This window comes from Alligator sinensis, unplaced genomic scaffold, assembly GCF_000455745.1.
Source record: "Alligator sinensis unplaced genomic scaffold, ASM45574v1 scaffold1156_1, whole genome shotgun sequence".
NCBI lineage: Eukaryota > Metazoa > Chordata > Crocodylia > Alligatoridae > Alligator > Alligator sinensis.
Genome location: NW_005842296.1, coordinates 450,233 through 477,604, shown reverse-complemented (window position 1 = coordinate 477,604; position 27,372 = coordinate 450,233). Strand labels below are relative to the sequence as shown.

General features: G+C 41.3%; 1 protein-coding gene across 1 annotated transcript in view; it reads left to right on the top strand.

The window, feature by feature from the left end:
- Nucleotides 1-27,372, top strand: part of SUPT3H (SPT3 homolog, SAGA and STAGA complex component) — a 439,951-nt gene that overhangs the window by 312,426 nt on the left and 100,153 nt on the right. The window contains exons 5-6 of the mRNA XM_025209587.1: nt 2,485-2,575; nt 4,919-5,055. Coding sequence (XP_025065372.1) covers nt 2,485-2,575; nt 4,919-5,055 — 228 coding nt within the window. The remainder of the gene's footprint in view (nt 1-2,484; nt 2,576-4,918; nt 5,056-27,372) is intronic.

The window sequence follows — 27,372 nt, the reverse complement described above, 5'->3', positions numbered from 1 at the left end:
CAAACTTGGGGGAAGTGGATAGAAGAGTCTGCACCTGCTAGAGTTCACTCCTCTCCAGAATGTGGGTTGCATCCCAAGGGTCTTGAGCCCCAGCGTTTTTCTACTGTTAATAAAAAATTGTGAAGCTCTGCAGTGTCCCATCCCCACTAGTGTTGGTCTATGCAGAGGATAACAACCCGGCTATAAGTTACTCTCTGAAGTCACATGGCTGAGGTCTGTGGTGTGAATCTGTAGATTCCGGCCCTGCTGCTGACCTTGCAAGTGTTGATTTCAAGCTGCATGATGGAATTCCTCATTTTAAAAAATTGCTGTTTGAAACTACAAAACTATGCATGCACGCACACACACGCACAATATTAAAGAATATTATTAATATTGCAAAATTGGGCACTCAAAAGCTGGATTGCTGAGTTGAAGGGTGCCTTCTTGACATTGCAATATCCTAGTCTTTACATTCTCTTACCTTGGACACTTTTCTCATTCAGCCACAGAATACGATTTCTCTGGCATGAGTTGGGGTTGTGTAGCAATGGAGGCTGTTATCTACAAGACATTTTCTGCAAGGATAAAGCCTTGGAGATATAACTTTCCTTTGTCCCATTAAATTTAATTCATTCACATCTAGCAGTTGTAGTTTCACCACATGCCTTCAATTCCCAAGGAAGGCAGGAAAACATCGAAAGAGAAAGGATGGTCCCTGGTGAGGACAGAATTAATAAATATTTTTTATTTTAGTATCTCTGTTTCACTTTCTAACTTGTAAAATGAAGATAACAGTTCCTCTGCGTGTTTTAGGGGGATTGGGAGCATAAACAGCCTGTGAAGATTGCAGGTAAAATAATAGTGAACACCATAGAGGAAATCGAGAACTCTGCCTTTGATTGCTCTGTGAATTAAGCGTTCATTAAATGAGTGCCATTCATTTTAAGCAGTAAACAAGGCAGGAATTGATCAATTAAAGATTGTATTATATAATCACGGGAACCAAATGAGGCTGGCACAAGTAACCATAAGTCTGGTATTTTGTAACTTTTGAATCCTTGATTTTGTAAAATTAATGTTCTTTTAATGCAGGGTTTTTAAAAGGAAATATACTATTCATATCGTTTTCTTCTTCCTTCGTTCCTATGAGGTGGCGAATTCCTACTCCATCTGGTGTCCTCTCAGTGGAGCATACGCTGCTGAGTCCCTGTGCTGGGCCTGAGGTGGAGAGGGATGTGGTGCATCAAGAAAGCCTAGCAGGGTTCCCTCCTGCTGACTATGGAGTGTAGTTTTGGGGATGTTGCTGCTCTTCCATTGCGTGTCCAGAACATTTGTGCTCCTTTATACTCTGTACAGGCTGCCAGTTTTTCCCCTGCAGATGCAAGCAAGAGACAGAGAATGGAGATTTAAAGCAACAAGTCTCAGAAAAATCTGAATGGAATTTAATGGGACAAAGTAAAGCTAGGTTTCCAAGGCCTTGCCCTTGCCCGATTGCATAGGCCAACTGCATACAGTGGATAAAGCAAAAAAAAAAAAAGGCCACAGGAAAAATGTTTAATGAAGCTAAGCAACCAAAACATAAGGATGCAGATAACTCTATGCTTATAAGGCCCTTGAAGCTGTGGGCATATTTTTAAAAGTAACTAATGATTTTGAGTGCCTACCTTTAAATGCCCTAGAGGTATACCTGCCCAAAGTCACTAGTCACTTTTGGAAATTTAGGAAGTTTTAGTTGGGGCTATTTTTTCTCTCTTTGCACTGTGAGAAATGGCAATTTCATTATAAAAAGCAGAAGCCCCTGTGGAATTCCTCTCGACCTCAGCTGGACTTCCTCATTCAGGGAGCTGCTGCAAAATTGGAGAAATATTACGTAATTACTGGGTGCATCTACACGTGAAATTAGGGTGCAGCAATAAACTTTGGCTCTGTTTCATCCAGAGGAAGGGGCTCCCAGGCACAGCATCTACATGTGCGCCCAGGACTGCAGCACTGAGCAGGGATGGAGCAGCCCTGGGCAGGCAGGAGGACCAGGGGGGTCAGCCCTGGGTTCTGGATGGTGGCATCAAGTAGCAGATGGTCTGGCTGGGGCACAAGGGTGCTAAAGTGTGGGGGCTAGGTGGCAGGCAGCCCCCCTATTTTAGCATCCATGTGCCCTAGCCCGCCCCTGTCACCATCAACACATGCTTTACAGTGCAGACAGTTACTCTGCCGTAGGATAGTACTGTCCCTGTTAACTTACTGTGCCCTGATATCGGTGCATGTGTAGACAGTAATGCTTTGCTGCATAACTAATTAGTCAACCCCACAGTAAAACACACGTGTAGCTACACCCGCTGAGTGCTATACTATGCCATGCTATGCTATATATAGATATAGAGGCCAGTAAATAAATAATATAATGTGTGGGTGTTCCATCACGTCCTAACCCTGTAAGCAAATATTTTGTACGTGTTTTGTTTAATGCTAACATGCTCTTTTTTTTCCCTCTTCCCCACGCCTTAGAAAAAACTGAGAAGGCTGCTTAAATATATGTTTTTCCGAGACTACAAATCTAAAATTGTCAAAGGCATTGAAGATGATGATCTTGTTGAAGGTATAAAAACTTTGAGATGAGTTTGCCTTTTGCCAGTGTTTTTGTCTATCCTGATATTATATACCTCATCTAGGTAATTTTAGATACCCAAAATATTGACATTGCAAATTCCGTTTAATTTGGTGCTTTTCCATTCAGATTACTTCATAAAAGTGCAAGCCTTCTATACACCTTCTAAATGATAAGAGGGACTGTTTAATGTCAGAGCTCTGCTGAAATGAGAGACAGATGCTGATTAAAGACTGATTGATTTCAGTATGTGTAATCTACACGTGGTAGCTACCATTCACAAAACAGGGGTGCATGGCTTCAAACTCCATTTAAACGGGCATTAAAAAAATATTAGCGGAGGTTTTTTACCTTTTTTTACAAAGGAATCATAAGCTAAAGTCACTTAATACTGATGTATTGCAAGGATTTCCTTCCTGTGTTTGAAGTTTGAAGCAACCAATTCATAGTTTATAAAACTGAAAAGATTTTTGCTTCTCCACTTTATAAGCAAGTCATAGAATTTATAACAAATGGACCTAAAACCAAAAATCTATTCAATTTATAAATTGTCTTCGATTGAGTTCAACTGAATTAAATGGATCCAGTGAAGCTTGCTGATTTACACTAGCCACTGCCTTTTATTTGTAAACAGTAGTGTGAATTGACTTTAGGATATGAGCATTTATGAAATATTTTTTTCCTCCATGTGTTGACACAGGACACGTGAAGACGCTAGTATCACATTGGTCTAGCTTGTCGTAACAATAACTGTCATTGTTTTGAATTAAAAAGCAAACATCTATCTTTATAGAAAATGAATTATATTTTACTTTATATACTTGTTAAAAATAATTTCCACTTTTGCTTGAGTTTATCCCTGATATCTGCTCTTTATACTGTTTGTGAATATTGCCAATGGCCAATGACTATTGCTTTTTCTTTTCTGACCAATACTTGGGTGCATTTTTGTAAGCCCTTTTGAGATTTTACTTTCCACCTTTCTCTGGCATATGTTATTTTCAAAGCTCTGAGGCACAGCATTAATGTTTCACTCTTGATGAAGTACAGTAATACCATCCTACTCCCAGAGTGTTGTTTTTTTTTCTTTTTTAAAGCTCAGCTCCATGCCGTAATTAAAAAAAAAATTGAAATAATCTTCTGGAAATCACTTATATGCTTATGAAGATGCCACCTAAGAAGGAAGCATTCATCTGAAAAGTTAGGCTTAAATTGTCAAACAGGCCATTGAACCTATGAATTATAAGCAAACTGCATTTTGCAGCATTGAGTTTTGAACATTAAGTTTTGTCCCTGGAGCTAGGATTATCTTCTTAGTTACTAGGCCATGTCGCCAGCTATCTTGGTGGTTGGCAGTGGAATAAAAAAATTGTCTGTGGATCCACTCATGCTGCTTAAGGGTTTGCTTGATGATCAGCTTTAGCACATGTATGCATTTGAGAAGGATTTTTTCCTACATATATTGAGTTCTCTGAGCTTGTATGAGAGCATGGAAGAAGAGTCACTTCCCTAGGAGGATCTTGTAGGAATCATTTAGGAGAAGAAAGGACTTAAGAGTATTTCCACAGGTAGCAGGGAGCCCAGTGGCACAGTTGGCTTGGTGGGCATTTTGAATCAAGTGATGCACTGGGGGAGTCCAGGTTGATAGTGTACCCTCTGTATAGTGTATGAAAGGCCAGGTAGGATGTTTGTTATTGAAGTCAAAGTTTGTGAGATGATTTTTATTTCCCTAAATGTAGATCATGTCCACACTGCTGTCAAGGAAATGCTTCTCAACAGAGTTCATTAGCCTGTACTTGGCTATGTGCGGCTAGCCTGCTACCGCTACGACACGTGCTAGTTTAAAGCTAGCTTGGGTAGCACTATCTACACTACATTTGTGTTACCTTGCTGACTGCAGTGCAGGCATATTCTCAACCTTTGGGTCAGGTGCGGCTAAGGATGGTATGATAAGGTAGCGCACTTCCCAGATGCAATTTTTTCCTCTTTGACGCTGGCTTGTGTGTGGAGTTGCAGATTGGGATCCTATTTGAAGTTGATCAAATAGACAGAATTAAAAGAAAGTAATTTTCTTCCTTTTTCACACCATTCTTTTTCAGACCAGACCTCACTTTTTTGATTTTTTTTTTTTTTTTTCCAAAATGCCAGCAAGAAAAAGGTTTAACAATTCATGACTAACTGAAAATTTAAGTTGTCTGTTACTTAGTGGGAGGTATTTTTACAATTTACTAAAAAGTCCTTCACATGTAATTTCATGAATGTATGTCAGATGATATAAAGGATCTTGGATACACCAAAATAAGGGACCTTGCGTTTTTGTCCACTTTCCTTTAGACAAATTCAACAGTAGCAGCGTCAACAAAAGGCAGAAACTTGCTCAAGACTTTCTCAACTCCATTGATCAGACTGGAGAGCTCTTAGCTATGTTTGAAGATGATGAAATCGATGATGTTAAGCTGGAGAGGATGGAGGTAATTCTTGTTCCTTCCCCCACTTGCAACTAATCCGAATATGGAAAAGAAAAGTGTAATGACTTCATACGTCATGCTGTTCTGATTGGGTTTTTTTCACCACACATAAAATTAATTGATTCCTTTTTACACAGATGGTCTAAAGGAATCTTATTTCCATATCCAGAAGAAAATATTTGCTGAGAGGCAGGGGAATGAATGAAGCGTAGTTATGAATCTTTCCATCCCTCTCATATCCCTGTTTCTCTTCTATAGACAGTGAGTTCTATTTTAAAATATTATGGTTAGGAAAGTATTAGTTGGGAGGAAGTCTTACTTATTACTCCTCTTACATGGGAAAAATATTCTCAAAGAATTAATAATGAGCATTTCTTTTCCATGAGGCATAGCTTACCAATAAAAGGGAAAGTGCTCTGTTTGCACACCACACAATCTTCAGTTTACCCTTTTCTCTTGTTGTCTTCAGAGTCTGCTTCCTGTCCTTTCTATGTGTTTAAAGTCTGTCTTCGTTACTATGTGAGCAATCTGCCCCTAATCTTACTGACTTGGTATTAATGATAGCATCTTTAAGTTGTCCTCTTTGGTTTTTAAAATGGTTTTACTTATTTTCACTGCTGTATTCAGTCCTGTTCAGCCATGTTTGCCAAAAGCACCTTTTTGTTGGTTTTCTATTGGTTGATTCAAAGGCAATCTGGAGAAGAAATAATGTAGCTTTTGTGCTAACCTCGAGTTTTGGGTCCAAGTCTTAACTGCACCTAGACCCAAATTTTTGACTTGGGGAACATAGGGCAAGGGCAGAGTGGCCATGAGCCCCAGCTTGAGAACCCATGCGCTAGAGAAATAGGTCTCCCCTCTCCTGCTACTCAAATTATAATTTAAGATCCTGAGAGGGAATGTACTTTCTTTTATTGGGTTTTTTTGTTACAGGGCCATGTACATTTTTGGCTGTATGCGAGTGATAAGTGGTAATACTTTATTAACAAGAAAACATCTAATGCTGTACCATAACTCCCTGCTGTTCTCTGCCTTCCATTCATTTATAACAGTGCAACCTTTTCTTTTTTTTTTCATCTAGTCAACTCCAAAGTTTTCCAAAAAATACGATGACCTTAGTTCTTTTGGAGCCCATGCCAAATTTCCTAGATAGGTCTTTTCTGTTGGTTTTCAAAGGATTCATTCCTGGATCACAGAGTTCACTTCATGTCCACTTACCTTCTCCCCGCCTCCTACCTCATAGCAACCCAAGAGTTTGGTTCAGGAAATGTAGGGGATGCAGTTAACATTGTAATGGGCCTGAGTCTTTTTTTACAGTAGGATTGCACTGATTTAAATCAATTCTTTTGAGTAAATTAACTTCTGATTTGCACCCACTTATTTACCTTAGATGTATTATGCTAAAGCATGGTTAATATGGGCATTTCCTTTCTGGTTTGCAACGACAGAAGTAAAACTAGCATGTTTCAGACATTCAGCTTTTCTGGCCTTCCAGCGTTCTGGCCCTCTTTTGTTTTGGGTTCATTGTTGTTGTTTGCTTAATTTTATTTTTGGGGGTGGATAGGGGAGAATCAGAGACCGCAGGGAATGTAATCCAGTCCTAAAAAGGAGAGTTGTTAGCATGTGAAGTAGTCTAGTGTATCGTATTTTCTTTGTGCAGTAGATTATGATTAACCCATGCTAAGTTTTGGAGGAAGTCCAATAGACACTTTAAAAAACTTTAACAGCCTTCTTTAAGGAATTAGTGTATTTAAATCATGAACTGTGATCTAAAGGCTGGGTTCCTTTTAGGTATCAATTACCTCAAAAATGTGTGGTTATCTTGGTTTGGACAACTGCAAACGGTTTCAGTTCCACTTTGCCCTGGGCCAAAAACATGCAAAGTTGTCCAGAGCAGATGATAAACATATATTTCTGATGTCATTATGGGCTAAACAGGATATGATTGTTTAGTGGTATGGTTTCACTTATGATACAGAAAGCAAATATTGTTTATGCTTTACGTCTTTAAAAACATTTTATAAAATTAAAGCTCAAACTACATGAGATAGCTTGCTCTTCTGTAGGGTCCATCACATACTTCTATTGCCGAGGATTACAAAAAGCCTTAAATGACTATCAGATATTAATGAAGTGGAACAAATAGTTTTTCAGTTTTCATTGGAAAATATCAGCTCATGCTGTCAAATTACCTGGCAGGGATATTCTGCAATCAAAATATCTAGCAGTTTGAATCAGCTTTCTGTGTCATTGATCTGAAACGAGCAAACTAGCTCTACGAATGATAAAAATGAACAATGTACGTGTTAAGTAACCTTAAAATTCAGGGTGTAAAGGCAGTTGTTAATAAAAGCCACAACCTCTGTCTGTTAATTTAAGTCCATAAGTTCATTGTAGTTGTGTTATCTCTTATAGTCGTTACGGTTGATATACTATTGTTGTTGACACTTGTATAATTGTAGTGGCAGTCAGCCGTGTTGACAACAAAGGCATGATTTGTGCCTCTCTCTCAGCTTATTTGACTACTATGACCCATGATTTCCCAAGGTAACAGTAAGTTACCTATAATAAAAACTCATCAAACTAACAATAAAAAAATATTCCAGCCCATAGACGTAGTTGGACTGTAGACTGTAGAAACTGGACCATCAAAAACATAGATTGTCCTGTTTAACAGGTTACAGTTTCTCCAGAGTAAATGACAACTATGATAGTCTGTTTAAAATCACTTTTAACTCATGGATTGCACTAAGTACAAGTAACATTTTCAGCGCTGACATCTCTCCAGGATTGAATTCTGTTGCTGCTGCCTCTAGTGGGTGATGGAGTCAGTGAGCACAGTGAAGCATTGCAAGTGGATTAGTTTCCTCGGCCTCTTAATAATCTCTCAAGTGAGAAAATTACAATTAGCAGTCGTGTGGGACATGGGGTGAGGAGGCATGCACTGTGCTACGTAAGCTCTTTTTTTTGCCTTTTCTACTGTTTTGCTCTTTACGGTGTGCCGTCTCACAAGCGCATTGGTACTTTAAACATCTCAGATGGCTTGTTTTCTGAAAGGCTAGCCCCAAACTGGCCTGATGACTTCACTCTCCTGTGGATGAAAGTATTTAATACATAGTTGGTGCTGCATGTTTCACCTAATAAATAATAATATATTAATGCCTAGGACATTGCTTCCCAAACATTTGCTCAGCATGGCCCCTCACTCCCAACCCCCACAACCCCATCCATTGATGTTGCAACCCCATTTGGGGTCATGACCCACAGTTTGGGAACCACTGGCTTAAGGGTTGGCTATATTAATCTTACCCATTCAAGTGCTCAAAAGTCAAGAAATGCAGGGTTAAGTTGAAGTAGAGCATTCTCATGCCAGGAAATACCAACATAGATTTACATTCGCTCTGCATGCTTAGGAGCAGATTCTTTCAAGCACTTCAGCAGCCTACAGTTTTCTGATTTTGTCATGGGCAGCTTAGAGTTAGAGCAGCCAAGGGTCTGCTCTGGCCTGTGCCACCTGGTCACGGCTCCCAGGACCACCGCCGCTGACAATTCCTGTATTCTGCTGATACCTTTTCAGCAGAGGAATGGGTACTATTTATTCTCTTTCTTCCTTCCCAGTGAGGTAAAGTGCTTGGGCTGAAGAACAGAATCTGGTATCCAGCCATCAGAGCAAGTTTAGTTTTGTTTGTAGTTTCTATAAAACTTAATTTTATTAATTTTGCTCACTAGACAGGCACCAGATATCTATTGTGTGACCATGCTAAATGCATAGGATCATAGGAAAATAGGCCTGGAAGGGACCCTTTGGGGTCATCTAGTCCAACCCCCTGCTTAGGGAGGATCACCCCCACTTAAACCATCTCAGGCAAGTGTCTGTCCAACCCTCTCTTGAAAATTTCCAGGTATCGGAATGACACAACTTCTCTAGGTCTCCTTTTCCAAGGCTTGACCACCCTTATAGTCAGAAAAGTCTTCCTAATCTCCAACCTAAATTTGCTCTGCTGGAGTTTGAGGCCATTTCTCCAAGTCCTCAGCTCCATGTATCAGGCTCTTGGAAAAGTAGCACGGGATCATTTAATTAAACCCTGAATCCTAGTGCAAAGTAAGGATTTCTTTGCTGTCATCTTGTTAGCATTTAACCATGCAAGTGCAAGAGTTGATTTTCAGCGGTTCCTAGTATTTAGGAGCACACATCCCTGGGGAAATCAATGAGGTCTGTACGCTGAACTCCCCGATGTACTTTTGAAAATCTCCACTCCAACTTCTCCTAGTGTTATTTTTTTTTTTTCCCATCAAAGATGTTTTGGTTAAATTTACTCCTATGTGCTTTCATAAACATCAGAAAAGTAAGAATTCCTGTTTATTTAAAGTGAAATTAATGGCAAAGATGATCTGTTTTAAATGTAATATTAGTGCGGCAAGTTTCCCCATCCCTTTAAAAATCATTTGTTTTATAATTGTGATATCTCTCCCCGAGGGGAAGAAACCTTCCCATCAGAAATATGAACTGACATGCAAAGGAATGCAAACAGCATCACACTGTGAATGCTGTATTTCAGTTGTTGTTCCCTTAGGATTAAAGGGAACACCATTCATCTGTCACTCTGCCTGCTAGTTTAGGGATATATTTCCAGCACTCAGATGTTACATAGCAATAATTCAGCAGCAATAGCTACCATAATGCTTTCATAGTATATTGTATATTTGAATAAACAGTGGAGGGAAAATAACTTCAATAGAATACAGTGCTTTTGAAGGAAGGCATGAAGCCAACAAAAAGTTAAAGCTGAGTTACATTTGGAAAGGGGTATGCAAAGTATATGCCTCTGTAGAAGACATAGTCCTACAAATTATACACAAGAGATATTTAAAAATGAATTACACCCGTGTACCACCTGTTCCCAGATACTCATTTTGGATCTGATTTTTCTAATAAACTCCAAATGGAAGCAATGAAGTTATTTCCATTAGTTGAAAAGCCTATGGTGAGCTATGTGAAACTCATTGAAAAGGAGTAAGTTGCATCCACTTTTTTCCACACTGCTGTTAAACTGTCTTGCATATGACTGGTTCCTTTTTTTTTTTTTTTTTTTTTTTTTTCCAGTGTTGTGTTTGTAAAGTTCTAGACGATGGTCCAATGATGCCTTAATACCTTCTGCATTGCTCTGGCCTAGAAAAGTCATCACAAAGCAAGCAATTTAAAGAGTCCAAATAAACTTTTTTTTTATAAAGTTCGGTGTTGGGAATGATGAGAATAATGCCAACGTTCATGTTGTTGTTGGACCATAGGTCCTCAGAGAATATTTTTATGCAAGCTGGACAAGTAACAAACCGGAAGTTGATTTATGATGGGATACAGAAATGTCATGCACTGAGATGTATCATTGTGCTTTATATTATTGAGTCTGGATATAGTTGTTTCCAAATGCCTCAGTGGCCTGATGGGGATTGGGGGGAACTACAGTCAAAATGGGTCAACACTTTCCAGGAGTAAGTAGTAGCAAAAATGCTGTTTTGTCCATGAAAATGTATTGCAACTTTTTTCAAGACATTCTGGTGCCTGTGTGTTTTGGAACAAAAACTTAAAAATTGATGGGGGGAGGAGCTTTTACCACTCTGTAAAAATCTGCTCAGATTTGCCCTTTGAAAAATGATAGTTTTTACGTATACAGCAGAGTTTTTAGAAACCACTGAAGATTTCTGTACTCAGTAAGCATGCTCCTCCCTCTCAGCTGCTGGTGCCGACCAGATTGCCTGCACCCTCCTCTCACATGTCCCGCTGTGACTGAACTGTGGGTACATCATTCCCACGGAGTGAGTGGTTGGGTAAAGACAGACGTCAGGTTTATTGTGGATCTGATTGTCCTGGGCTTTGATTGACGTGGAAACAGACACAGGGCTGTCATTTACACGTGCAGCTTGAATGGCAGTTCACTTGAATTAGTGCTGATGAAGGAATCTGATGAAAGTGGGCTTGGAGAGAGAGAGAAACTGTTACTAGAGTTGGAGGAAAGAGACCGGGACCATGATTGCCTTAGGAGTCTGGGAATCAGATGCTAAGACTGGAGCCAGGGAGAAGGGGAGGCTGGGGCTGAGAATCAGTGAAGGAAATGGGAAGGAAGAGCGCTAACTGGCTGGGGTGCAAAACACTAGATCGGATCTGAACAGTAACGGGGGTTGAAAGCTGAGATTCTCAGTGCAGAAACAGTGAGTGGCTAGAGGGAGACTAAGACAGGTCAAGGTACCTTGAGAGGGAGATTGAAACCAGGAGCCAGTTTAGGGAAGGAGGAGGAGAAACATTGGATGTGGGAGCTGGAAAGGTGAACTGGCATTGTCTGGGCAGGGAAACTTGAGGTTAAGGCATGAAGGCAAGAGTGTAGAACTGGATCTATGAGTAGAGAAAACCTAGACTTAAGCAAGTCTGGAGGGGGAGACTAGTAGCACTGGACAGCAAGGCAATAGAAATGGTAGGCAAAAGAATAGTACTGGGACTTGGAGCAGGGAAAAGAAAAGACTTGGACAGAAACAAGTTGGAGGAAAAAGAGGGGAGTGCTCAGCATTTTGGGAAATGTCCAGAAGAGTTTATGCCTGCTGCAACACGCTGCCCTCCTCCCAGAGCCTGGAACGAAACCTGACATTTCTGGGTCTCACTGTCCTCCGTCAGCAACACGTATCTATAAAAACCCCCGGCAAAGTGTCTCATCCCTTTTAGTGATTGTCCGTGTCATGGATTGAAGCCGACCATTGCTATCATTTAACCCAGTGGCACTCGACCTCTGATCTGCAAGGCCATGTCATCTGCCTTATGGGGCCTCCTACAGGACTAGAAATTCGGTCATATGGGCCCAGGCGCAGCTTAAATAGCCATTCCCCTGCTGCCAAATTTCCAGACCCATGAGAAGCCTTGTGGGCTGGATGACATGGCCCTGCATGCTAGATCAAACCTTCGATCCACCACAAATACGGCCACACTTGAACTAAGGCTAAATCAGTGGTGCTCAGTCTTCTGGCCCTGTGAGCCAATGAGTGGCCCTGAGTGCTCTGAGACAGCTGAAGTGAAGTGTCTTTGTTTCATATTCATTTGTATATGGTAGATATACCTTAAATGTTCCAACCCTTCTGAGAGCCCAGAAAGGCATTAGTATATTGTCACATGATGGAAGATTTATAAGCCTAGGAAATTTAATAATTTTGCAGTTTCAAGCATTCAGAAGTTAGGCACTGCCAATCTCAAGATTCTCCTTCAAGCAATTGTCCAGATACAGGCATTCTCGTAAGTGGGATATTCCCTGACATAGAGCCTGAGAGTGGCTGTGAGGCTGGTAAAAAGCTGTCACCAGAAGGTAATTGTGAAAGCCCAGAGATTACGGGGAATGTGTAACAACAAAGAGATGAAGAAACGTCAACTAAAATTAATTTAAATATAACTGAAAAGGTAGAAACCCCATTTGGGAGAAGGGAAGGCAACAATAAAGGGCATCCAAGGTCCTAAAAATGAACGTGGTGGGGGCAGTGGGATTTTGAAAGGAAAAACCTCACCTCCTTGAAAAAGAGAGAAGGGAAGAGAAATGGGAAGAGTAAGCAGGGTATACTTGAAGCCTCAGGCCACAAAGCAAGCCCACCCAGACAACTGAGAGGAAATTTAGGAATGAGACATGTGCGCTGCCCTTTAGCCCTCAGTGCAGAGGGGGACCTCAGGGGTGGAGCTGGAGCATGCTCTGCAGGTGTTGCTGAGGGAAATAATTATTTCATGGTGATGGCTCAAGAGCTGAGCACACCCCACCTATAAGCATGGGTGTGAACAGTGTTCCAGCTACCGGTAACTAAAGTCCCCTTGTCTTTTCAGTGATAATTTGGTATTCTTGTTCATAATGCATTATGATATGTTTGCCTATATTATGATGTGTGTCCAACCTTCCTGTCGGGGCCTCCTGCAACTCATCCTGCCAGCCAGGATGCTCAGCAGCCAAAAGTTTATTATACAGCAAACACTTGCTCCCATGGCAAGGCATAAGTATGCTTCCTTGTGTGGCCACTTACATACACTATCCTCTCGATGCTTGGGGAGCCCATACTATGCATGTAACTTCTTGTCCCCAGAGTACGCATCTGTTTACTAGACTGAAAGTCTTTCCTGCTCCGGGTATGACCCAGGGACATTTTACATCCTTTCAGACTGATTCTAAGGATACCGTGTGTGTCTCACTTCTCCAACTGTGAATAATATACTTTTTCTTCCCTCCCTTCCCAAATCTTTGTATTTTAATCACTACTTTCTCTTTAGAGCCTCTGCTTCCTGCAGGTCCTTGATATCATCTCATAATGGAAGACTCTGCTTATGAAAGCTTATACATCTCTGACTTAGTGCATCTATACAGTGCAAATCTACTTTGTCTTCTGTCTTGCCTGAATAGCTAGGTGTCATTCTGGTCTTTCTCCGTCTAAGACATAAATTTGCCATTGACTGGAAGGGCCTGGCTCACGTGCTTCAGACCACTGTCGGGTCTGCTTGACTATCCATGAAGCATATTAAACATACCACGTTGGATGCTAATTCTCAGTGATTACTTTTTCACGGCCATTTAGGCTTTCATCCTGTCCCAGGTGCCAAACTCATTGTTAGGGAGTAGCATCTAAAAATCATTATCATATTATGCAATTCTGGCCCTGCTATATCATACAAGGAATACATTTGCATTGAGTACCACAATCCATATAAACACAAGGATGATAAGGCTAAGTGCAGCCTGATGCTATCTGTATGTGAAGACCACATGCAGCATGTCAGTAAATTAATTCAAGGAAACATGCGTGACATTCCACAAATGTTTCAAACAATTGTGGGTTTGTGACAGACCTGATTCTGTACCATGAGATCCACAAGACCAGCGCCTCAAGTGAGAGCACAGAATGGACGGCTCTCTCTTTCTGAGCTGTTTTGGGGTATTTTATTTTCTCTTCCTCGTTCAGTGTGCAACTCGGTGCCGTCTTCCCCGCCAACTTTTCACATCCTGCTCTAAAGACAAAACTATTACATTCTTTGTGTTTTTTTTTTTCTGCAGTGCTCATTACTGTAATACATGCTTATTGCACAGATGTTGATATCTTTGCACAGCGCTCCAGTTGTGAGTTGAAAAGATGTTGTTATGCCTGTTTTATAGATGAAAAAGTGAGGCACAGAGTGTGGCAAAAGTACCCACTCATTCTAGCAACCTAATTCTAGCAGATTGTTTTTAGAGTACTTGGTATTTTGTTGCAATATATACGTTCAAAGCCCAGCTCCCATTGACTTAAATTTCCTATGAAAGAACTCATCACTTATGGAAATCAGAGGCCAGAGTCTCCAGTCAAGCATCCAGAAAATGAAGCTTTCACAATTAGTGATCCTCCATAAAATACCTGTTGGATGGGTGACCTGCCTCATACCACACAGGAACACTGTAGCAGAGGTACTGATAAAATCCAGCTCTCCAAAGCTGTATTCAACTGCCCTAATTGTAATATTGTATTTTTGCAATGCCTTGTCTCATTTACTCCGTGCTTTCAAACTTGTGCAACCAGTGAAGCGAGGGTGCTGTAGACAGGAGCCTCCTTCCCTGCATAACCATGATTAAGCCCCAGAGGAGTTCTGTCTCTCTTCACTGCAAGAGGGACCATGATTAAAATAATGTATGACATTGTAATTAAAGAAGGTAATGCATGTGCACAAGAGGACTGTTTTTGAGAGCTTCCCTTTTATTGTAATGGGTTAATGGTGCTGTTTTAACATCGTTTTTGGGTGCGTTGCATATATACCCCACACAATCTAAAATAACATTTGATCTACGGAATCAAGCACTCCTAAATTAGAAAATGCCAGATTTTTATGATTACCTGTGTATTAATTTGGCCTCCTTGAACATCCAGCCTGTGCACTGAATGAATTTGATGCCCAATGGAAAAATGAATATGCCATTATGTTTTATTATTTGCTTCCATAATTAAAGATGTGTGCAGCGGAGCCAAATAAAAGTAGTTCAGGCAGCCATACATATATCTAGCCTTTACTAATTCTCAAGTGCTTGACTTTGTGACCAGAATTCCATAAAAATAACATTAAAAAGCTGTTATTTTCTAGAGATTTTGTTTCAATACAAGTAAAAAAAACAACAAAACTTTTATACAACTTTAGCAATCTTCCCTACCACTCATCTCTAGCAGGATTTGAACTGAGAGCCTTGGCACTTCCCTTTTCAGCTATAGTACTAACCGTATCAGTTGGCCAGGGAATGCGCCCTCCTAGTGTGAGGGGTAGGTTGTACTGGCACCATGCACTGGCTCTAAGTAGAGTGGTCCAGCTCCTCGTGACATGACTTTTCCCTGTGCTGGGTTAGGGAAGGTTCCTACCCCAGGTGCTGCTCCCAGAAGACATGTTGAGTAGCTGTGAGGGGAGCTCCTACCATGTGGCTTTCCCCTGAAGGAAGGGCACTTAGGGGATGGGATGTTGGGGCTGTATGTTAGGTCCAGCAACCCTCACAGCAGCAGGACATTGGCCACTATTGTCCCCCTGCCTTACCTGTGGCAAGTTAGGGTGTTATGCCTTGTGGTTGTGTCATGGTTGACTGTGTAGCTTTGCTAATAAGTTAACGGATTTGTACAGGATGGTTTGTATAGCAGTGATTGTGCTGCTGGGGAGGTGTGGACTAGATGACCTCTGAAGGACTCTTCCAGCCCTACTTTATAATGATTGTTTTATCTGGCCTCACCCCAACACCTAGCAAGTTGGGTGAGCCCTGGCCACTTTGTGTCTCTGGGGAGGATGAATCACTAGGACTGGGTGTGAAGGGGGGCATGTTGAATGTGAGAACTGCCAAAATGAGTCAGACCAAATGGCCATCTAGCCCCAGCCTTCTGTCTCTGATGGAGGCAAGGAGCAGTTGATCTAGAGCAGTGGGAGCCAACATTTTGGCTGGTGTGCCACAACCTAAGCCCTGCAACCTCCCTGAATGTCACTCCATTCCCCTCCAATCTATTGCTCTGCTTCCTGCTCACTGCCCTATATGCCCCTGTGCTTCCAGCTTCCTCTGCAATTTCCCACGTGCCACATGCAGGCACCTGTGCTGCAGGTTGGCCACTCCTGTTTTGGAGGAAGAGCATAAGAAAAGATGGCATGTGCAGAGCAACCCATCCCCTGTAATGCCTTCCAGTTACCAGCAGTTATAAGTTTAGGTAAGTTCTGAACCTGAGGTTATGACCCTCACTGGACGTGTCTCCACGTGCACTTTAAAGTGCATTAGCTGATTTTAATGTGCATTAAAGCATCACTAAAAAAAAAAAAAAATGCTATTTAGTTAATGTGCATTAAAATAAGCTAATGTGCATAAAGCATCACTTAAAAACATGCTCTTTAGTTAATGCTCCTTAAGGCAAGCTAATGTGTATTTTCCTAGTACCTCACAATGGAAGTACTAGATTTAATGCGCATTAACGAAAGCATGCTAATGCATGTGTAGATGCATCTGCTGTTGCAGTTAATAGTCCCTGATGAACCTATCCTCTATAAATGTGTCTGACTGCAATTATAAGTCCCACAAGTGCTGTATACATAGTGAAAAAAATTGATCCTTTGGTTTGTTTTAAGCCTGCTGGAGAAAACCTGGCCTTGTGCTCATTCTGCCTTCACAATAAAGCAGCTCCCATGCATTACCAGCACTGCAACTACATTTCTGGTTCGATGGCACCCTGGGCTGTTCCTATGATAGTGCTCACTACTGCCGACGTTTTCCTGAGAGCCCAAAGGAATGGGAATGGGGATTCAATTTTTTTAAAAAACATTTAGGTCTGCTAAAAATAAAGGGAATTTTCACAAGACCTAAAACAAAGCACTTCTGTTGCCTGAGGTTGGAGGTTGGGGGAGGGGAAGGGAAGGGAGGAGGGGAGTCTTTTTCCTGAACAATGAAATGCTGCTACAAACAATGGGAATATTAATACTTTTCAAAGAAAAAGGCACAGTACTCCTTTATAATGAAAAGTGCCAGGAAACTCTAAATATAGAGGTCAGTACCAAGTCCCTCATCTGTATGCTTTAGTTGATCCAAGTAAATGCAAGAAAGGAAACTCTTGTTTTTTTTTTTTAAAAGGAGATAATAGCTTATCCCAGCAAAACCTCAGGATTTTATTCTGTGAACAGTGATTCTGTAAATACCGAACAACCACTCTCAATACCATGCGTGGAGACACAAAGATGAAGCCACCCTTGACCTTGACCATACCAATGGACTCCAGTGGTGCAATGCCTCATACGTTAAGCCCAGGGAGAGTTTATGACCCTAACTGGTTTTACTGGCTGTGATGGGAAGCTAGTGTTGATTGAACGTTGGGATACTCGCTTCATTGGTTGTTACCTATATATCAGTTGTCTGGCTGTTACAGTACTTTATACAGATAACTGGGTACAAAATCTAGTCTGCTGGATTAATGGCTTCACTAATAACTCATTGGTGAATTGATGCTCTTAGTAATGGTATGGTACAGGTAATCCTGGGGAGTTAGGTTGGTTAAGAAGTCTATGATTATCTCTGTATATCTGTAAACAGTATGACAGTTACTGGTTTCTCAGGAGAAACTGAGAAGTCAGTATAACAGCAGTCAAGTGGAAAAGTTTCCCGTTATATCCAGTAAAATAAGTAGAGCTTTACACTACTACTGTGCTTAGATTTATTAGGGTTTTCTCGCATTCGAGTTGATTGCTGTGGTTATTTGTAGTCTGCTGTTTGTTTGAGTCTCCAGTTATAGTAAATAATGGCATTTTTAGAGCATTTGAGTAAACATTGCTCACACTGCAAACTTAGGTGGTTTTGCTGGGAAGGTAGGGAACTATTTGCTTTTCTCCCTCTTGAATCAGTCTTTGGAGTGCCTTCTTTCCACCGCTTGCTTTTCTGTTGAAAAGGGAGAATCTGCCCATTGTGTTCTGCATTTTTGACACCAGATGACTATTTTAAGTATAGTTGGACTTCTGGAAAGTGGCATAATTTCTCAGAAAATAGTGTTTCCAGTGAACTTGATGATTAGCAGCGACACAAGTCAAAGAGACATTTTACTTGCATACATGGTTTTAACTATTTTTATTACTGTATCGTAAATGGCATGCTGATCAGAAACCAAGGTATAAATAGTGTAAATGAATTGCACATAGAGAAATAGAGTAGTTGCATGTAGATTGCACAGGGTGCAAGAAGGAAAATAAAATACATAGTGACATGTAGGCCCCCTCTACACATTACAGGTATCGCTCAATTAACAGTTTAGTCATGCAGTTGCCTTAACACCAGCTACATATGCAAAGTAGTGATCACACAATAAAAAGCTCCAACCAGCTATAAAGTTACATCTCAAAATGTGTAATAACTTTATAGCGGGTTGCTATCAAGCTTTAGTTTGCACATGTAGCAGGGTCTCCCCTGTGCCTGGGAGCCTGTCTGCTGACAGGGCTCCCAGCCACAGGGGTGCAACCCTGCAGCCCTGGGGGGATCATGGTTGCCTACTGCACCTTACATGCAGCCACGACCCAGAGTCCCACAGCTGATGGGGCTCTGGGCCCCGGCTGCTCCTCATGCAGCTGCAGGGACTCTTGGTCCAGTTGTGGACGGCCCCTGTGGGTAGGACCCCCCACCCCAGCAAAGCGGGCTCCTAGCCATGGGTGCCTGCTTCTTGCTGATGTAGTGGGAGCCCAGGACTGGACTCCCACTACACTGGCAGTAAGGCATGATTGGATCTAATGTGCATTCCTACAGTCGCATCTCCTGCTACACGCATGTGGCATGGCAGGAGGTGCAATTATGTGGATCACACATTAGATCCAATTGTGCCTTTACCTGCACGTGCGGAGGAGGCCTTACTGCACGTCGGCCCTAACAGATAATGACAGTGTTTATGAAAAGTGCAGAAAAGGAAAACAGAAAATAATTTTAAAAACTTAAAGAGTTAAAGTGGGCTGCCTCTTCTGCCCATGGGCTAGTTAGCTTATCTTTTATTATCAATTTCTTAATTTGAATTACCCATAAAGTAATAAAGTAATTGGGGTGACTTGCCTTGGATTTTTTCCTTGAAGCTGTGTCCAATCCTAAACCCCGCAAAAGTTTTATAAAAATGTGAATTGTGCTTAGCTTTCCTTGGAGAGAGAGAGAGAGAGAGAGAGAGAGAGAGACACTGCCTGCTGCCTACTGTGTCTTAGACTAGAGAGGTTTGAATAGCAGTTACCATAACTTCTCTCATTGGATAAAGACGGATAGGTAGCTCAGATTGCAGGGGTTTTAGGCTTATTTGATCCTTTAGCTCCTGGAGAAGTCCTGAGGGTCCACCTTTTGCTGTGGTCTTCTGTAGCAAGGCCTGACTTATTTTCTTGTCCCAGCACTTGCTTTGCCTGCAGTCAGGCCTGAGATTGAAACCAAGGCCCCTGGTAGACATTACACTTAAGATGCGATTAAGCCGTTAATCTGTTTTAAAGTGCAACCTAGCCACATGTTCAGGCAGGTAGTGCTACAATAAAAAATGAAACCAGCCCCAAAATCATTATACAAAAACGTGGAGTAATTTTGTGGTTGTTTTCCATTGTGCCTTAAAATGAACATGTGGTACAATGGACCACACTGGGGTGTGAATGGGTCCTGGTGCCATCCCCGGTGGCCAATGCTCAGTTGATTATGGGCAGTCAGGAATTATACCGTGATCGGTTTGGGGTCAAACCCTGGTGCAGTTCTGATCCAGCCGATGATCAACTGATCATTGTCCAGCTCCAGGGGCTCAAACCAGCCAGTTGGGTTCCTGGAGCCAACTGACAATCAACTAATTGTTGGGGACCAGACCAGTACAGGTGCCCAATCCCCAAATCACATGTTGTGCTGTGCACGTGTGGCATGGCTGCAGGCACAATTGTTGGGATTGCGGATCAGATGCCACCAGACATTTAACTGAATGTCTGTCCGTAGCCTAAGATTAATACCTACCTGAGCTGACCCTTCATACCATTACACAGGCTCTATCAAAGCAGAAGTTGCTGGCACTTTGGATTTCCTGGTGTACTTAAATTTGCTACTGATTAACAGTTTTGACAAGAATTGGGCTTCTAGGTCTATTTGTACATCCGCTTTAGAAAAGGAAGGGATTAAACGCCCTGATCTGCAAAAGTTTTTTCCTTTTCTATCCACTCATGTCAGGGTTGAAGACTTTCTGAACTTTACATGCCTCTGGCATGTAGTTCTCAGCTCGAGGTTTCTGTGTCAGGTCACTGGGATGCCCTATAAATGTGCATGTCCAACAGTGTTGATTTCCCCTCTTGTGAATGGATGATTTAGGGAATCCTCTGTTGAAGTTTTTGGCTGTGCGATGTGACTTTTTGCACTAGTATTCATTGCCAGAATTAATCCAGAACCTCTCGACGTGCTTGAGATCCCCTCAGATTTCACTCTCTAGCCACTTCCACTTTCCTGTAAAGAGCTAAGCATATTGTCCTTACAGAAAACCCCATTTGCCCGGAAAGACCATATGCAGGGTCCGCCTCCTGTTTACATGTAGCCCTATGTTTGGGGGTTGGTGGGGGCTTGATTTGATTCCATCATAACTAGGACCCATAGTGCCAATGATACCATTGATACCAGCGCCCCTTCTCGTGCTGGAGGCAGCTCCATTAGTATGGACAGCTTTCCCTAAATCATTCTCATTTTGAGCACTGCTGTTATGAAGGACATCAATGTTTCATTTGACACAGATACAGCTGTCTGCTTTGAGGTTATCATTGCTTCCTTATGAAGATTTTTTCCCTCTTCGGCAGGAATGGAGCCGGCTCCCATTGAAGGGTACAGCACTAGTACATCCTTGGAAAACCAAATTGACACATCATCTCTTTCCCTTTTTGAAGCCAAGAAAGTTTCAGGAACTGATATGGAGAAGATTTAGACTTCATAGATTTCATAGACATTAGGGCTGAAAGGGACCTCATAAGATCATCGGGTCCAGCCCCCTGCCCCAGGGGCAGGAAGTCAGGTAGGCTCAAAGGATCCCAGCAAGATAGGTATCCATGCCTTTCAGATACCGATGGGTATTGTAACAGACACAGACATACTTTTTCCCTAATTTTTGGCAATTATTTAATCCGGCAAAGAACGCTTAATTCTTTTCTTTCCCCCACCCACACTATCGAAAAGAGCCAATTGGGTGCATCTTGTACTGTTGTCTACTTCAAAGAGAAGACTTCCCTTTACGTTATTTCAGTACCACAGACAGTCCCCACTTTCCAGCAGCTTCAGCTTCGACCCAGAGCAGATATCACTCTTTGCTTTTTCCAGAACGACTGCTGAAAAGAACGAGTCAACCAAACAAATAAAAAATGCTACCGGAGAAGTAAGATTGGCGTTGTGTATTGTGCCACCTGCTAAGCAGTGCTTTTGACAAAACTGTCAAGAGATACACCCCTCTCCCTTTGCGGTTTGAACCATCTATTACTCTTCCTTCTTTAATACCTGGCATGAGACCCCCTCCGGTTCTGATGATGCCTCAGTCAATAGATAGCTACTTGATCCGAATTCACAGTTTGGTCCTTTTGAGGACCCCTCATACAGAAAGCTATTGTGGGCAGAAATACGCCCTCTTCTACAAAACAAAACTATAGAGGTGAGTCCTCTATACCTCCAAGGGAAAGGAGCCTTACTTCATGTAGTCCGAGTCTCATCCTCAACTATAGTGGATGTATAAGGATTTTCAAGTTCAGGGGGTCTATCACTATTTTCAAGTTCAGAGTCTATTAGGGGACACTTTCCCCTCCATGGGATTGCTATGGGGTTCTTGATCTAAGGCAAAGAAATCTTGGCACCAGTTTATATACCATCTCATGTACCCAGGAGCAGCACCCAGCAAGAAAGGCAAACATATAAGCAGATGACCGTCAGCAAGGGTTGCTACCCTTATCAGGATATCCTCAATCTTCTTCAGGTGAAATCAAAACAGATTTGTGACTGATGCTGTGTGTGTGTGTGATCAGAGCGCATAGGGACAAGATTTCATTATCAGATGCCTGCTGGATTGGGGTGGTCATCCTCCTTATACTTCCCCTCCAATTCCATTAAATAGCTTGAGTTCATGTGGGAGAGCAGGGTACCATAACGATAGCACCGAAGTGGCCTTGACAGTATTGATCCAGAGATCTTCTCCAGCTTACCGGAGATTTGTTGGCTTGTTCATCTGCATTCAGACCTCTTTCTTTCTCTCTAAAATCCAGAACTTCATCTGGCTATATGGAGAACCATGTGCTAACTTACTTGGACTACATATTGTTTACAAAGTATGCAAGCAATTCTGCTGCTGTCACGGGCAGGAGTCCCTGTTAAGTTTTAAAGTAATTCTTCAATTTAAAGTTGCAAAGTATAGCAGTAGCTTCCCTGAAGGGTTTACTTGTTACTTGTTAAACAAGGTTTTACTTGTTACTTCCGTCTTCCACAATGTTGTTGGAGAAAACCTTTTATTCTCTCACCCCGAGTTCTCCATGTTTCTTAAATGCCTTTCTAAATACTGAAGGATTTTTTTTCCCAGCCTGGGTTTGATGGGTTCACCTTTCCTCTATCTTCCTGAGAGCAACTATCAAAACACCATCTTAACCCTCTGCCTGAAGAGTTATGAGCTCCAATTTTTTACCTGATGTCATTGCAGACTTTAAATCCATCAATTTATCACTTCTTTCCTCTTCTATTCTCCAATCCCCATGTTCCCCAGGGGGAGTCCTACTCGGATTTGAAAAGGGTTCAGTCAGCTCACATTATCAATATTATTTTGCAATTGTGAGGGCTAGAAAATAACTATTTTTAATGCATATTGATATTCTCACTCGGCTGGGCACTCCATCTGCCTATGTGGCTTTCAGTAAAATCATGAAAATCATCAATTCTTAAATATATTTTCTAAACAAAGTGGTATCTGTATGTGGAGCTGATATGGCAGGTCAGAAAGCGTGCCCAGTGGTACCGTCTTCCCAGTTCTGAGAGCAAGAACGGTGACACTACCATCATCGTAAAAGCAAGATAAATGTTGCTGTGTATTGGTTTGAATGGATGTCTGTGTAAATTAGCATATATAAAGGTGTCAGTGCATAGTCCACATACTACAAATGGGAGCATTGATCTTCCCCCAACTTCTAGGACTAAGGCATCATTCCAGTTTTAGTCTTGTCATTTGGGAGAAAAGCAGACCTCCTTAACTTCTGGATTCAGAAATAATCTGCCTTCAAACCTCATAACCCAAGAAAGCAGCTCCATAAAACACATAAAGTAAATAATGAATCGCCCTAAATTTTTCCATTTAGGATATAATAAAAAGCGGCTAGGATATAAATAAAAGCAGTTATGTAAAACATATAAAGTAAATAATGACTCATCACTAAATTGGACTTTTCAGCATCTGCATGTTTCTCTGCTTTTTTCATTTCATCTCAGTCCCCCTGGTTTGCTTTATCTCTAATGTTACTTGCTGTAGTCTTTCTTGAACGTATGAATCGGCTGCTGAGCTTTTAAATGCCTGATTTCCAAGCAGAGCTCAGTGATGGCTTTCGCATATGTGGAGCAGCTATAGAGTCAGGAGCTGTAGAATCAACATTGAAGCATCTGTCACAAAATGTTAGTCGTATAACTTACTTGTGCATGAATGCAAAACGCGCTATGCGCCTTTTCCAGTCCAATAAAAAATGAGATCCACAGTGTGCACAGCAGACGGGCTTGGGCCATAAATTGTTATCGTTTCCATGGTGATTATGGCTGTTACTTTCTACATTGGTTTAAACAGGCTCATCTTTACCGAAGTCAGCGTATTTGCACTTGCATGAGTCAGTGGCAAATTTGACCTTCCATCTCTTAAATTCCCTCTTTCATCTTGTCTTGACATTTTTCTTTAGCAGTGAAGGTAGGTAGACAGACAGGACATTGTTTTCCTATCTGGTGAGTACTGCCAAACTTTTGCGGCTGGTATGGGCTTTGCAAGCGTGCACTGAAGAAGGGAGTACGTAGGGGGTGACGTGATGCAGTTCCAACTCCAGGCTACCTGTTTAAAATAATGTAGATTGTGGTATTTGTAATCTGAAAAAAACGCTGCACAATTCTTTAGGACAGGATATAAAGAAGAGCTCTGCGTACATGTGAAATGACAAAGTATGTGAGATTGGGGATCATAATTAAGCATGTGGAATTTGGGACTTTTGTGATAATTTTCTTATTCTTATGAAAAATGTTGTGGTTTATTAAATGATCGTGGGTTGTCAAGTTTTCAATGTCTTCCAAACGTCAGTTCCTTCCGCTTCATAATTGCCTGGTGAAGTGCCGAACCAGTGCTGACTCGAGGGGAAAAAAGACTACTACTGCTGAATCATCACTGTTTTTTCTTTGTTACCTAGGTTTTCCATGGAGGTAACTTTCAAATTCTAACCTATAAAGATGCTGCATATTTAATAAAATCTGATGGAATTGCAGGTGATTTGCTTCCTTTAATAAGAGACTTAAGCATTAAGCATGCATATTTCTCATTATAAAAGATTTTTAATTTAGTGGTTGCTCATGATGATGAGCTTGTACTTGTATGTGAAATTTTAAGGCCAGAAATCATACACAATTTTACACATTTTAACCAGTTAATCTTTATAGGAACACAGTATTAATGTTGATTTTTTTTTTTACTTTATTACGGTAAAGTGAGCCACAAACAGATTAAACTGGTGATAAAATAGGAAATAATTTTCTACCTGTACTGGCTCCCAGCATACATCTTCATTTCTTTAAAACAATAAATATCTTGTTGCACAGTGATAATATCTTGATATTGAAATGCTAACAAAGACAAAGGGCATTTAGTTTTTCCCATGTTTATTAGTTGAATATCTTCCAAATCTGAAGTTTGCTTCAGCTAACTACAAAAAAGGTAAAGATTATAGATTTTTGCTACCACAAGCATTGTGCATCATGCTGGCTGTGTCAATGTAAAGCCCTACCTTTGTTTGCTGTGAGGATGACTGGTGTTGTCGCCCCCGGGGGATGGAGGGTAAGGAGTAAAAAATGCTTCTTCTTCACTTAGCACATACAACAAATTGCAGGTGTTCGAAATGGCTTGCTATGAACTTGGTGGAATATTTTATTTTAATTGGGGTCCTTGGAATAATTTTAAAGCTATTCTTGAAATTAAATCTGTATAATTATTGACTTGGGCCCACATTACAAAGGGATTTGTTTGTGTTAGCTGGGTTTTTTTCTCTAGTTTGTATCTGAGCAAAATCCTGCCAACTTGTTTATGTGCAGTTAAAGTCCTCGCTGTTTTGGCGCATATCTCTGTGCTCTGCTGTTTGGCGCAGATGGGTGTAGATGTTGGAAATGAGATGTGCTGGTAGCATCTGAATCCTGCCTTATTTGCAATTCATTCATTCATCATCCTTGCAGCTTAGTGCCTCAAGGGCCTCGATACATTGGGTATATTCTGAGTATGCCTCGTGAAGGAAAATGAGGGCCACCAAGCTTTTACTCGATAGCCTAGTGGTTAGGTCGCATGCCCACAAAGTGGAAAACCCAGGTTCTAGGCCCTCTGAGGCCACAGGGGCTCGACCTGTATCTCTCATTTTCCTGGGAAGTCCCTTAACAACCAGGCCATCAGGTAGTCCAGTCATCTTCTACCGCTTCTGTTGAAAACAGACTATTTGATACAAAATGCCTAAGCACTTTCATGGACCAGGACCTCCCATGAGAGTGCAGTCCTCATTGGACTATAGAGTTGGGCTCCCTTGCTTGTATTACTTTTAACCCCGTGCATTTTGCACTAAAGGCTGCCCAGCGGCCCCACTTCAGTAGGTGATACGGAGTGTGCTCACGGCCCTGCTTAGCCCATAGCCTGCTGGTGATGTGATTCTTTGCTGGAAAGTGGGAGATATGGCTTAAACTCCCCTCTAACTGCACGGGGCCTAGAACATGGGTCTCTTGCTTCCTAACCACCAATCTAGTTGGAAAAAGAAGGTGGACCACCCTCCTGCTCCTCTTCACTATTGGGCAAAAAGTGGGTGAACCCGCCTTCCCTGAAGCTTAGTTGTGATTCAGTAAGGTCATGAACTTAGGCAGTTGACCTGAGTAGGGGTTTTTTGTTTGTGACTCTCACATCAGCAGAAATGCTTAAATTAGGATGACAGAACTGAATAAATGTTGCTTCACTCCACTCTATCAAAGGAGTGAGACCCAAGACATACCCATGCAGTTTCTATTAACTGGCCTTTGCATTCCCCTTTATAGCTAGGTGGCAGATTCCCTACCAAAATGCACTTTAAGTGTCTCCATTCAAAGTGTGGACATACATGGTTATTCTTTTAAAATTATGCTTGTGGGTGCATATGCCTAAATTTTTGGCATGACATTGCACAGCTTTGCCATGATTTGGTGCCTTCATGAATTAGGACTTTGCAAAGTAGGACTTTTTTCCTGTTAGGTTGAGATCTATATAGTAAATACCCCACATTTTATTCTTAGTTGTTCTTTGTAGTTTGAAAAATATTTCATTACAAACCATGGCAAGAAGATGATCTCAATTGTGAGTGTGAAATCGTGTTAATATCAAAAACATATGAAGATACATGCTGTGTTCTGTGTTCAAACAGTTCTTAAAGTTAGCATCTTTCTAAAATTTTCCTTTGAATGGCATATTTAAAAGGCAGAAATGAAAGCTCCTTGACAGTTCAGTTAAATGTTGTTGAAACTGTGCCTATGGATCTTGGAGAAGAATCATTAAATTTGGATTTTCATCTGATCAAACAAAAGAAGGAAGAGTAGTCTTTGTCAGTGGGCTGGATTTTATTTCCCAAGGCAAGCAGTCATCTCTAAGACTTTGTCAGACCTACTAACAAATTTTTCTACCGTTGTCAGATGGTATTATTTAAAATCGGTTCATCCACTTGTGTGGGATTCATATCCTATAACATACAGTGATGATGACAAGAGAGTCTTTTACTGGGAGTGTTATTCAAAGCACTGATTCTCCAGGCATCTGCAGGAAAAACTTGCACTGCACCCGCCATCTGGTATTGAGTCCTAGCTCCTTGGAAAGACCAAATCAAAAAACTTAGAAGAGGGACACACACACAACATCCGCTTGGAAGTAATTAAAAAAATCTTTAGTGTAGATGTTTTAGCTGTCAGCTTATGCCAAAAGCTAATGATTTTATATCTGATAATTGTAATAGTGTCTTTAGATATACTGTAGTCGGGCAGATTCCCAAATGCATAACCACATGCATCTCAAAATGAAAGAGCTAGCTGCGTAATCTTCCGCATGCATCCTGAG